Source organism: Acomys minous (genome assembly GCF_964271855.1).
Source record: "Acomys minous genome assembly, chromosome: 7".
Classification (NCBI taxonomy): Eukaryota; Metazoa; Chordata; class Mammalia; order Rodentia; family Muridae; genus Acomys; species Acomys minous.
This window is the reverse complement of record NC_140488.1, coordinates 114,929,615-114,944,129: the sequence shown is the minus strand read 5'-3', so window position 1 is coordinate 114,944,129 and position 14,515 is coordinate 114,929,615. Positions and strand designations below refer to the sequence as shown.

Sequence of the window (14,515 nt, the reverse complement as noted above, 5' to 3'; positions counted from 1 at the left end):
ATCACACATAGCTATGGGGCATAGTGTAGTTTTAATTTTTTTGTGTGTGTTTATGGGTGTTTTGCCTGCATGGATGAATGCAATGTGCAAGCCTGGTGCCCACTGAAGACCAGAAGAGGGGATGGGATCCTCAGGATTGGAATTACAGATGGCTGTGAGGTGTTGGATATTGAACACCGGTGCCCTGCTAGGGCTGTTTCTTGAGCCACCGAGGTGACATTTTAATACACAGTTCTTCTTTATACCATATTACTTAGTACTTTGTCTCCTTTTCGGCTTGTGTAAAATGGGTCATTGTGAAATTGAACGGGAATCTTGCCCAATGAGTTTAACACAGTCCCTGGTGCTTGAAAGGTTCTTAATCTCTGATTTTCCACCCTCCAGCTCCTCAGCTGCACAGAGCGATCACGAGATCACGAGGCAGATTGGAAAATACTTTGCAGAAAGCAGCAGGGTGTTGACCTAGGGGGAGGGAGGTTAAAGTTCCAGGTCATGCTTTCAGCTAGGGTGTCAGCTCTCCTCCGGCCTGGGCTGTCAGGCAGGGGGCAGGAGCGGGGCTGAGCGCTCCACCCGGCTTGTGCGTAGGCAGCTAGGCGGGCGGGGCTCAAAGTCCAGGCGCCCGCCAGCTTATAGCCGCTCAGCCAAGGCGCTAGTGTGAGGTGACAGTGCGCAGCACCGGCGCAGGCAGAGGTCCAGACACACTAGCAGCCAACGCGGGTGGCTTGGAACCTGACGAGCACCATGAGCAACAAATGCGATGTGATCGTGGTGGGGGGCGGCATCTCAGGTCAGTCGCCACTGTGAGCTCCGCTATGTTCTCAAACAAGTGGCTCAAGAGAGGCCAGCAAAGTGAAGGGGCTGGGGCTGATTCCAGAATCCGAATTGTCGGAGTAACCGAGGCTGTCTCTTTGGGTCAGAATTGAGCTACTTACTGTCTAGCCGTGTTCTTTGAGGGGGAGGGGTTTAGTGAGTCCCTGGCCACAAGTGGGAGACTGGAAGCATGTTGAGGGTTTGGAATTAGACTTTGAACTCTTCCTCCAAGAACATTGCTAGGCTTGCTGGAATTTTCCAAATGAGGAGAAAGGGGACTGGAAGGCTGGAGACACTTACTGGGGTTGGGAAGCCTGTAAAGGTCAGTAATTGGTTCCAGAACGATCTAGACACCGTACTCACTCAGAACAGTCAAGTAACGTGTTATTATATTGGCATTAAGCAAGAGGCCTAGAACAAAAAAAGGGGGGGGGGGATTAGGTCCCGGCCAATCAATTGCCGAGGACCTTTCAGATTGCTGGGAATTCTCTGTGGTCCCCTGATTACCACGAATCCAACAGAGCCAACAGTGCCTTCTTGGTAAATTCTTCTTTTAGCCTCCCTCACTGTGGCATTCTCTCCTTGAGTATCATAGAGTGACCAAACTGCTAACCTAGGCTCTCAGGTCCAGCTCATATTTGGTAAGAATGGAGACAAAGACTGCCCCTCCATGGGAAAACTGTGGACACAGCAATGGCAAGAAACACAGAAGTGAGCAATGGGGGACCCCTGTGAGGAATGGGACTCTAAGGTAAACCGGACAGACTCCATGGCACAGGGCCAGGGAGACTAAGCAATGCTCTCCTCCTGGATAGCTTAACTGAGATACCTAGACTCTAAAAGGATGCTGTTATTGGAACAGTCACAAAGATACTACCAGAATCTGTAGACAAATTGTTTAAAGACTTGTCTTCACTTGATCTTAAATGACCATATGGAGCAAGGCCTGGCCTTTCTCCTTTCATGAGGCCAGTACAGGGTGACCTAACTCTCCAGGAAAAGGGAAAGATCGCAGACATTGGATGTTGGGTGCCAGTCTTGGTTCTGTGTTTTCATAGGAGCCGTCCTCACCTTTGGGCCAAAGCTTCGGCTGATACCTCTGTGTAGCCAGCCATGGTGAGCTTACCCATAGCAGGCAAGCAGTCTGGTACTACAGATGCATCGATGTGTGAGCACAGTGTCCTGAAACGGGAAGGCTGGGCACAATTTAAGCTTTCATGGAAATACTTTTAGCATCTTCTCTCTAAGAGAAGCTCTGACTTAAAAGCATCCCCATTTAGGTGCCATAGAAAATCTTACTGCTTCAGACACTGTCTTGCTCAACACTCTTATCTTGTGGGAAACGGAACCTTCTCTTTCCAGGCCACTAATTAAGGTCCTTTACTTTCCCAAAGCGCGTTCATGGGCTTTTTACTTTTTTCCGTTATTTGGGCTTTTCTCATTGATGTTTCAAATCTCCAACAATATGCATGTATTTTTTGTTCAGGGAGCAGAACCCAGATCCTTACCATAGCAAGCAAGGCGTCTGCCGCTCAGCTATATCCCCAGTAGTTCCAAATCTTTGAACTCACTGAAGTCATTCATGTTAGAATAAAGGTTTAACTGTTTTTTATAAAACATAATGAAACTGTATTAACTCTGATCGAAACAAGGAGATGAGGACGAGACCTCTTTTTGTCTGGAATTTTGTGTGGAATGGTCATTGTTCTAATGAAAGTAAGGGGTTCAAGGCTCAGACTCACTCAATTGCTGTATCTGCCACTTGCAGAAAACACTAGCCCACTAAAATCCTAGTCAGATTGCAAGATCGTTGTGAAGGGCAATTGAAAAACTGTGAGCTCGGGTTTTTGAGAAGCCTAAAATATGGCACCTAGGGTACTGAAGGTGTCAAAATGGAAGACCGCTTCATATGGCAGCCCACATTCAGATTTCCAGTGATGGGAAGGTTGGAGGAGGAGGCCAGGAGGACTGAAAAAATTCAAGGTGAGCCTCTTGTAATATGACCCTGTCAGAAACAAGAGTATTATCACTCTAAGGGAGTTAAGCAATCTAAACACCAATCTAAGAAGAGAGAATTCCTTGAGCTCTGCTTTACAGTAGGGTAACTATAGATAGCAAAAATGCATCCTATTAATTAATAAGAGTTATCAATATTTTCATCACAAAAATAGTGAATGTTTGAGCAAATGGAAACGCTTGCTCTCATTTGAGTATTATACTGTGCATACCTATACCAAAGGGTCACTTAGGGCCCTAGAAATGCATGCCTTTGCTGGGCTGGGACTGCAACACAGGCCTCAAACAGTTTAGTTAAGTGCCCTACCACTGAACCATATCCCTAGTTCTGTACCAGTTTGTAATCTGTCAATTAAAAAAAATGGTTTTTGAGAGGATGGAGACTAGGAAGATAGCTTAGTCAGTAAAGTAGTTGCTGCACAAGTATGAGAGCTGAATTTGATCCCCAGGATGTATGTTAAATACAGCTGAAAAGGATATAAGAGCTTGATGATAGGGAATAGGTCTGTGGAATGGTGTCTACTGCCGGAGACACGGCAATTGCAATCACGAACTCACAGCAGCTGCAGATGCATGCATTCACTGGCTCTGCAAAACAATGGCTCCATTGACACTCAGATATGGATGAAGGAGAGACTCATGGGCCCCCTAAGACACAGCTGGACTTTTTGCTGTTGACAGATTCAGGGTGAGGTGAAACTATTACTTTCGGCTTAAGTGCCTGGTGATGACCCACCAGACTCCAATAGGTAATTCAAATCTATCGGTCACACACATGGCCCAGGTTAAAATAAACACATCACAAAACAAACCCAAGAGTCATGAAAGGGACTGTTGTCAATGAAGTGGAGCTTGATAGGGATAAGAGGGAGATAAGAGAGGGCGGTGGTGAGGGAATGGTCAGAATACAGTGTGTGTGTGTGTGTGTGTGTGTGTGTGTGTGTAGTTATCAAATGACAAAATTTATCAATTAAAAGAACAGTAGGTATGGCTAGAAAGATGGCCTTTGCAGAGGACCCAGGTTCTATTCCCAGTACCTATATAGCACATCGCAGCAGTTTATAATTTCAGTTCTAGGGGATCCACCACCTTCTGGCCTCTGTGGACTTCAGGTATGCACATGGTAGACAAACATACATGCAGGCAAGTGCCCATACACATAAAGTTAAAAAATAAAACTTAAAAATATATAAAAAGCTAAACAAAATAGTTGAGTATGATGGAACATACTTGAAGCCATATCTTTAAAAATAGATAGATTGCACCTAAATGTTGTGCGCACACACACACACACACACACACACACACACACACACAGAGAGAGAGAGAGAGAGAGAGAGAGAGAGAGAGAGAGGCAGACAGAGAAACCGACAGAGAGATGCTTACCATACACTGGTGCGCGCACACACACACACACACACACACACACACACACACACACACACACACACCACATGAGGGAGCATGTATATATGAAAGCCAGAGTCTGTTATTTCATTTAATGAACATTTACTCCCATCCCATATATTGGAAAAAAGGGAATTAAAGATGAAATAAGGATGTTGATCTTGAGCCCTCACAAGTGATCATGAAAGACAGAGTCATGAAGAATCAATACAAATGACCCATGACAGGTACTTTAGTAGCACACGCACAAATCTCTAGGGAAGGTGATTGTAGAAAATATCAGAAACTGAGAGAAATCTGGGAATACTTTATAAACAAGATGAATGACTGGGCTTTAAAGAATGAAAACAAATTATCAGTAGGCTAGATGACAGAGACTTTACAAATTAAAGGATAACTTGCATGCAATCATACATGTGAAAGGACATAGTAGCATGTTCAAGAAGCAGTAAGACTTTCAGAGAGGGTGGAAAGATTATAAGAGCTGAAGAACCCAGAAATCTGCTGTAAGGTTGTGTCTCCTGGAAACGACAGAGAAGCTTCAGTCATGATTCCTCAACAATATGACTGCCTACGCGAGACCTACACAAGTACACCACCGATATACATGCTCACATAGAAGAGGAACTCTCACTGGGTCCCACACCTGGACGAAAAACATACAACAACTAAGGAAATGGGAATGTAAGAAAATAGCCTTCCCCAGGGAAAAACCTCCAAATAGGTTATTCAGTATCAATTGCTCAGCCTTGAAGTCATATACATGCAAGTAATGATAAACAAACAAACTAGGTTATATTTATATATTTATGCATTTCAACGTATATGTGTGTGCATATTATATATGCACATATAAAACAATATAAAAAAGGAGACATGAATTTGAATAGGGATCAATAAGGGGCATGGTAAGATTTGGAGGGAGAAAAGGGAAGGGAAAATGATGTAATTATATTTTAATTTCAAAAATAAAAAACTAAAAGCTCTTTTTTTTTAAATATAACATGAAAAAATGGGAAAACATCTGACAGAAACAAAACTTTAAATGTCAGTTTGGACCTTGGCCTGGTGGCACAGCCTATAATTTCAGCATTTGAGAGGCTGAGGCAGAAGGAAAGTCTGGGTACACAGCAAAATTGATTTTTTTTAAAAGTCCGAGTTCTTTTTTGGAGGGGGGCTTTTGAGACATGGAACTCAATCTGTAGAACAGTCTGGCTTGGAACTCAAAGAAATTCCCCCTTCTTTATTTTTAAGGTCAGTGGAGATGAATTGTAAAGAGCCTTTTATGTTTTTAGCATCTTCTGTAGTTCAGGAAAGTGATCATTTTTAATTCATAAAAGATATGTATGAGATGATTGGGAACATGGAGGAAGTTCTGGCATAAGAAGGCACTGAAAGAGACAGAGTCTTGGGGAAAAGTTGGGACAACTGGACAACTGGAATGGGAAGTGTGGGGAAGACACTCTAGAACAGAAATCTAGCAGCTGGAAACTCCAGGACAAAATTGGTGCCGCAGATGTGTACAGGAATTAGTCACTGCCATGGAAGAAATGGCCTGAGGCAAGTGGAAAGAGTGCAATTCTAGACTCAGGAGGTGATTGACACAATGGTTTATATTTCACAGCTTCCAAATTCCATTCTGTTTTTTAAACTTTGTCAATGATTAAACTTGGGGCAATCTGATAATTCCCTGATAAGTTTCAAAGCTGTCAGCAAATTTTAATCCCTCTCTTTAGGATAAACAGAGAGATATACTGAGATTAGTAGCTGGTTAATATATAACTCTCTTTTTGATGCTTAAAAACATTTCAGTGCGATTGAGGAATACTTTTAGAAATGTGTCTGATTACAAGTGATTCCCTACCATGGAAGGATCAGGTCCTCCATCTCCCAAAATTTGGCAAGGCAAACTGGAGCTGGCTGGCAGCACAGCAGCACATTGCCTCTGTCCCAAGTTGTTGTTGTTTGAGACAGGGTTTCTCTGTGTAGCCTTGGCTGTCCTGGACTCACTTTGTAGAGCAGGCTGGCCTCGAACTCACAGCGATCCGCCTGCCTCTGCCTCCCAAGTGCTGGGATTAAAGGCTTGCACCACCATGCCCAGTCCAAGTTTTAACTCTAACGTTTGGGTTGCCACAGCCATGGGAACTATCTTGCAACTCTGGAGCGGATCCTACTCAATCACCAAAATTAAAGCTAAGAAAGGGCAACTCAAAGCAGAGGAGAGGAAGGTTTTGAGAGGCTTGAGAAAGAAGGGGCAGAGGGTACTTGCTTGAGATCCTTGGAGGAACATGAACCAGCCTTCTAAATCCAACATATGGTGGCTGAGTGACCTATCTGCTTAGAAGACTGAGATGAATGGCTGCTGGTGGGATTAGCTTGGCTAGGGAGTGGCCTCCGCAGTCATGGGCATTGTGAGTTCAGGGGCACTGTGGGCAGAGGTGCCTTTGAGATTAATGGCCAAGCCATCACTTCTGTCATGAAGAAAAAAAATAGAGAAATTCTCTTTAAACCAAAACGTCTGAAAATATATGTAATTTGACAATGTACTAGGAAATGTGTATATGCCAGACAAGGAGGAACACAAAGGCCATGGCAAGATTCTGTAAGCATAGGTCACTGCCACACAAACAGCAGGTGAACCCTCTTTCCTGCATTCACCTAAAGGATTTTGCATGACCTATTCATCTCTTGCTTCAGCATTTATCTTTTTATTTTCACTAGAAAAGAAGGCTTCCTAGTTAATAAAAATGAACAAAAATTAAAAACTAAGTGAGAAATGATTCAGAACATGTACTAGGAAATCAGTTCTCAGTGAGTGGGAAAGAAAAAGGATTGCCTCCATGGGGGGGAAAAAACCAACACAGGAGAAAGACTATTTTTAAAAAGCAACTGGAAGTACAAAGGGGGTATTAGGGAAAGGAAAGGAACCAGGGGGTATGTGGGAGGAAGGTAAAAGAAGGTAGTGGGGGATGGGATTAAGATATGTTTAATGCTGTATGCAAATGTCACAATGACACACTCTGCTTTTCCACTTACTACTGTGAGTCACGATGTCTTTTTTTTTTTTCTCCAAATTTTTTAGAGATTTAGAACTAGGGCTTGTGATTTGTTTCACTTAACTTTCTGGGGACATAAAGCCAGTCAAGTTTTCTTTTACTTTTTTCCTTTTACATTTTTCCTTTTCTAACATCTACTGAATGGGCCACTGAACATAAAGGCACTCTGAGGCAGAGGCAGTGAGGCAGTCAGATCTCTGATCTCTGTGAGTTCGAAGCCAGCCTGGTTTACAATGCGAGTCCAGGCCAGCCAGGCTACACACAGAGAAACACTATCTTGAAACATCCACCCCCAAAAGGATAAAACTCACTGAACTTCATGTTGTGTACTCATCTAAGGGAAGGCAGCTAGAAAGAGCTGGAGGAAAGAAAGGAAAGTGGCAAGTGATGTAATTCTATTTCAGTTACAACACATGTTAGAAGCTCTTTCAACATGTAGTTATTACAGGATCGACCTCTATCTTTGTACTGTGAAAATCATTAACATTGTACGCAACACAAAGAGTGATGTCTCAAAACAGCTTTCTTCTTTTACATATGTATTTTTAATTTTGATTGTAATCTTAATCTTACAAATATATGGTGTGCTGCATGATAATCTTTTGCATTTATGCAGTTCATAGTGATCAAATCAAAGTAGTTAATTTTTTATCCCTTTATTCAAAAAATTCATTCACATATGATAATTGAGCATATTTGTAGGCCTTAGTATGATATTTTAATAAATATAGATAATATGTTCTAATCAAATTAAGGTAATTTGTGTCCCTGTTTTCTTATCATTGCTTTTTTTTTTTTTTGAGATGTCTAGATCTTCTCTTGACAAAACATATAAATGGGTTTTAAAATAGCTTCCATCAGTGAAAGTCCCTATACCCAAGCAGATGAATTTTTGTTTTTAAGTTAATTGACATATAACACGTGTACATATTTAAGAAGTCGTGCCTGATAACTTCACACACCCCACACTCACCACACCCACACAGTGTATAATAAAATCTGGGTGGTTAGCATTCCGTTTTCTTGTAAACATGTATTGCCCTGTGTTGGAGCCTTTGATAACCTGTTCTGGCATAAAATAGATAGGTAATTGTGGCAGTGGATGTAGCTCAGCAATAGAGTGTTTTCCCAGCATGCAAAAGGCCCTGGGTGCAAACCTCAGAACTGCAAAATAAAAGTTTTTAAAATGATTGTGCTCTGTAGTCCGTTGATACTTCTGTAGTTCTATAAACCATTTCTGACGTATGTTCTATATTGTTATGTTCTGTTACCAATTTTCTGACTGTGTGACCTTAACTTTTGCCCTACCCAGACCCTAGTCATCACCATTTCACTCTCTTCTGTGACGTCAATATTTCTGGCTTTCAAATGTGAGTGAGGTCATTCACTGCTTATCTCTCTGTGCTTGACTTATTTCTCTTGATATAATGCCTTCCAATTTAATCCCTGAGAGCAGAAACAGGCACCTTTTAAAAAACATTTTTATTTTTTTACATATACAATTATATTATTCCACATATATACAATAAACTACCTACAGCAAGAAGAACCATGACACAATCAGGAATTATATAAGTGTTACATTTTTAGTGTTTTGGCTATTTGTATTTGACAGCCTTGAAGAAAACATCTTTCCTATCATGGTGTGTCTAAAAAAATTCTGAATGTAACTCAATCTCCATCACATCTTGTCATTATCAACTTAAATGCAATAGCTAACTTCATTTTCAGAAACCAATAATTTTCTGAAAGTGATACATATAGGAGGTAGCAACAGAATATGGGGTGTACATTCAAGCATTGGCAGGACCTGGCCAATTCCAGCTTTGTCCTACCACAGGCCATCCCTCAACCTCCCATCAAGGGGCTGGAGGAGCTCACTAGGCTCTTAATCTGGAGACATCTGTGACTCTTTCGATCTGTGCTTCAGCATCATCCCAGATAGGCTAAATTTCTAACTCTGATGTGGTTCTCATTGTAGTCCATTGACTCCTTTTTTCCTAAGAATAAAAGGCAAATGCATTAAAAAAACAAATGGTATTATCCAGTCAATGCTATTATTTAATAGCAGTAAAAAGAGGTAGCATACTGAGCATTGTCTACACATGTGACTTTCCATGGTAGCTTCATTAGGGCTCTAATGACAATGCCTCCTTATACTTAGGGTATATTGGCAGGAGGAACTCATTAGTGGACTATGCAGGCAGAACCATATCACCAGATACACAGTTTCTGGGTCCTTGCACATCCTTAGAAGTCATCAAAGTCTGCCTAAGGCACAAGTGAACCTTTAACAGTTGCTTCAGTATCCTCCTTCATTGGCTGGGCAATGAGGTCTGGGCTCCCTGCCTTAAAGGGGCAGCAGCAGTGGCAGATTATAAGACCTTCTAGCATTGCGTATAGCCTGGTCCTATCTAACAAGATTTCCTCCCTTTGGTAAAAGAGTGAGCATTCCCCTGTCTTCATTTTTACCATCTGGCAAGTGGGGATAATAATAACATCTATATTATCTATTACATAAAGTAATTAGGAAGAATAAAAGAAAAGTGTATGTTAGGTGCTTTTTTTTTTTGAAAGAGGCCCAAAACAACTGTATTTGTATACCAACTTTGGCTCCCAGCTACCTATCCCAGGAGGATGAGGGTACCAGAGACCAGCCAAAACCAGTCAGCCATCCTACCTCTGCCCCAGGCTGAGGCATGCCTCCCTAGGTAGGCAGAGTCAGGCCCCAGGTTAACGCCCCAGGTTCATAGTTTTGCTTCGGTCCTCTTGCTCCCTCCTGCCATGTGAGGTGCTTTTAAAGGAGCTTGGCATTTGTGAAGTACACAAGAGACATTGGGTGTTCTTGTTAATAAGACTCACAAAATTAGCACTTACCCAGTTGAAGATTGAGAAATTCTCTCTCTCTCTCTCTCTCTCTCTCTCTCTCTCTCTCTCTCTCTCTCTCTCTCTCTCTCTCAGACACACACACACACACACACACACACACACACACACATAGGACAAAGCCTATTATGATAAAGGGGAACGTTGCTTTCAGGCACTGCTTATTTTGCTTATATATACAGATGATATATGAAGCCAGTGATTGAATTTAAAGAGAAAGCTTAAGCTCACTTTGAAAGCTAGATTCAAAACACAAATATCTCAAACACTATAATCCCTTCTTGTTGATTTGGTGCCCGCAGATGTTAATGTTAGGATTGGTCCCCTGCTATTCCATTTACTATTCATTTCCCTACTTCTACTCCTTGGGAAAATATCATTTCCAGAGAAGCAAATGTTAGCCTCTTAACCTTTGTTCAGTGTAATCATTTCTCCAAAACAATAATTTTGTTGGACACAGGTTCTCACTCTGATGTCCACATTGTTATTAAACTTGAGATCCTTTGGCCTCACCTGCTTAGACATTGAAATTACAGATGCGTGTCACCACACCCATCCGTGCAATGAAAATAGTGAACTCTGCTCTGGTATCATTCATTCATCCACATGGATGCAAATACACACATTCTCAGAAGATTTTAGTAGGATAATTACTTTACGTGATCTGTACATAATTAAAGTTTGTTTTAGATGCCACAGGATGTAACTGAGGGCTCAAATATTCTACATTTTTTGACCAAATAAAACATGCAAGTGGCCTCTGACTCTTATTTATCTGGAGAACATGAACAAATACTTTAGTTTCTAGCTTTTCTTTCTCCAAGATGTTGGCCTCCAGTAGCATGGACACAGTAAATTCTATATAATGACATTTCATTGCTGATAGTTTTTTCTCTAGATAGCAATAATTAAAAATGGTGTATGATCACCCAAATTAGGTAAACTAATATTCAAATGCACATATTCAGTGATTGAAGAATAGAGCTAATCATGTACCTCCTAAAGGAAGAGTGTTAACCTAGATGTGAAATCCAAGGGTTAGAGGAGCCTGAGTCTTGACTTCAAATGCCAACTGTTCCTCTAAATGGACACCTTGGATAAGCCAGCACCTGCTTAGTTTCTCTGTAAGTGGGAGCCGATCCGTCAATAAATATTGACCTTGCTGTTTGTACAAGTCACTGAGTAATATGTCAATGAAGGGACTCTGAAAAAGTAAGAGATTAAATATCCTGCTAGGTCCAAAATGTATGTCAAAATGAGAGTCTCTACTTAGGAGCTACCGTGGACACAAAGAACTGGTGGTTTTGTCCTCCAGTAGAATGCTTTGGAGATTTGTTATGGTTTTATATATGTATATGGCATTCCCAGTTTTAAAGGATTTAATTTTATTTTATGTGCACGTGGTTACTCCCATGTGTGCATGTGCATCGTGTATGTGCCTGATGTCCATGAAGCTCAGAAAAAGGTTTTAGACTCCCTCGAACTGGAGTTACAGACAGTTGTGAATTGCCATATGGGAACTGGGAATTGGACCCCTGACCTCTGAAAGAGAAGCAAATGCTCTTAACTGATGTGTCATCTCTGCAGCCCAGAATTTCCATTTTTCCAGAGCTCTTTAGGTTTATTACTAAGGTACCGACATAAAACTGACTTATGCTACAAAAAGCCAAAATGTAAAGGGGTAAAATTCTTGATTTTGAACATCCAACTGTTAAGCTTCCTTTGGCCTAATGCTTTTCAGGGACCAGCTTTAGAAGAATCATGGATTTCTGAGTGTGAAAGCATCTTGAGAGTTTTGACTATTGGATAAGACCACCTGTTTTCCCACTGGTTTCAGTTTGTGTTGTTTTAGGAATGGAACCTAAGTCCTTATGCTTGCTAAGAACTTGCTGAACTACATCCTCAGCCCAATAACACGAGATTTTATTTATTTCTAAAAATGCTTTTTTTTATTTTGTAAAATATTTTATTCACTTTTATAAAATTTTGTTTAGTTTTTAACCTTTATATATTTGTTTATTAGGAGTAGTATGGTGTGTGTGTGTGTGTGTGTGTGTGTGTGTGTGTGTGTGTGTGTGTGTGTGTGATGTATAGGTAAGTATTTGTGACATGGCATGTGTGTTTAGGTCACAAGACAACTTTGCAGAATGGTTCTTTCCTTTAAATGTTACATGGGTGTAACTTTTCAAATAGTAATCACCTTGCCATATGCAGTGTTAAATAGCATATGAAGTGTGTGTAATGTTTAAGCCTTTGGTCTTGTGTCAATTTTTTCTCAGATCATTACTTCATTCTGGCTTGCTCATTAGCAGCATTTTCCATAATTGCACAATGATGAGGTGTCCCAACAGGTCGTAGTTTTATTTGCTCCTAGTCCTAACCATCTTTTCACTCCTTTTAATTAATCTAGCCAACATTTCTAAGCATTCTTGTATATTGAATGTATGGTCATGGCCTTATCATTTTGATGTGAGGTTATTTTTTTTCTCTCTCAGGCTCTCAGTTGTGGTTCTATCTTAAGTTCCATTTTTAAAATTTTTTTATTGCAGTCTAGGGGTTATTCCTAGTTTTCTACATTAAGGCAACAAACTGTTGAGAAGATGTTTTGTCATCTAACAGGGGGATGAAATGAAATATCAACAGCAATTTAATTAATAACCAAAATTCTCTCAGAAGTCTAGAAGAAGCACTAACACTTAGATAAATGAAACTTGCAATCATCCCATCTTTGTGATTTATACATTGACATATCTTTAGAGAGCTGGGAATATTTTTAATAAGAGAAACTAGAAATAATACATTTTTGCTGAAAAAATCTGTAAATTTACAGAAAATGAAAATCATGTATAATTAAACCTCGTAAAACTACATATGCTTATTATTTCAATCTATATGTTCTTGGAAAGTATATATTATATACTCATTATTACCTGTTTTTAAATTAATAATATGTTATGAATGCTCATATATTTTATTATTCAGTTTATTGAAAAGTCATATGATAAACATATTTTGTTATAGTGTCCCTTTCCCGACTTATTCCCAGATCTTCCCTACCTCCCCACATATCAGACTTCATGCCTTCTTTCTCTCTCTAGAGAAAACAAACATGCAAACAAAAACCAAACAAACCATCGCAGCACCAACAAAGTAAAACAAATAAACACAGCAAAAGAGCACAAGAAATACCCCACACACATACACACACACACACACACACACACACACACACACACACACACAAGCCATAAAGGCACAAAACTGCAAACCATAATATACAAGCAAAAGACCAGTAAGATTTTTTTAATTCCCAAAGAAAACAAAAGGAAACTAACATTTCACCATCCTTGGTACAGCGCGCACACACACACACACACACACACACACACACACACACACACACACACACCCCAAAAACAAAAACAAAACAAAACAAAAAACCATATGATTCTTCATCAGTTCATAATTATAATGCCTTGAACTTGTTGATAGTAGAAGTTGTAAGAAGATTCGGTCTTTTTTCAAGTTTTGCTGAATTTTTGTCTATAAATATGCAGTCAATATCTTATGTCTACAATGCCTTACTAGGAACATATATTTCCATGACTTTTAAAAATATTGGATACTAGCTGGGTATGGTGATGCACGCCTTTAATGCCAGCACTCGGGAGGCAGAGGCCGGTGGATAGTGACAGAGCCCGGCGTGGGCACAGGCTAGAGGCTCCATCTCATTTCCCAAAGAAGCACCCCCTGGCTACTTAGGCCATCTTTCCCTCTTTCTGTGCAGGTTTTCTACTCATGAGATTACTGGAGCACTGAGAAGTGGCTGCATGCATGGAGGATCGCTGTGAGTTCTAGGCCAGCCTGGTCTACAAAGAGAGTCCAGGACAGCCAAGGCTACACGGAGAAACCCTGTCTTGAAAAAAAAAAGGATACTATTTATCCTGTTCTTCTAGAAGTCCTCTATCATTAATTAACTGATATGTCTGATACAGAAATGAAAATAACCTTATAATGAACCATGTTCTGTGACTAATTATTTTTACCCATTTAGATAAGATGGAAAGAAAGCTTCATCCAAAAGCTATTGTAACAGCTGATCAAACAGCTTTTTCATGGGCTACATTTTAATTTCTTCTCCAGTTTGCATTCAAATCCTATGATAGATTTTAGTGTACTTAGGAGAGATGGGAGATACAGCTGACTGAGAATGGCCCTTTTTATGCCATGCTAATCAGTAGCAAACAAACAGCCCTTGTTAAGCACCAATGATAAGCTCACATAAAGGTGTGCATTAAAATGAGTTCTTCTCATGTCATCAAATGTGTTTTTCCTATGTT

The 14,515-nt window shown here is 40.4% G+C and overlaps 1 protein-coding gene across 2 annotated transcripts in view; it reads left to right on the top strand.

The window, feature by feature from the left end:
* Nucleotides 1-607: 607 nt before the first annotated feature.
* The window catches only part of MAOB (monoamine oxidase B), a 99,770-nt gene continuing 85,862 nt past the window's right edge, over nucleotides 608-14,515 (top strand). The window contains exon 1 of one of the 2 annotated variants that reach the window (XM_084788999.1): nucleotides 608-787. In XM_084788999.1, the coding sequence (XP_084645125.1) occupies nucleotides 742-787 (46 nt within the window). In that variant the 5' untranslated portion in view covers nucleotides 608-741. Of the gene's footprint in view, nucleotides 788-13,994; nucleotides 14,023-14,515 lie in introns of those variants that run through there. The other variant, XM_084789000.1, reaches the window with a different exon arrangement.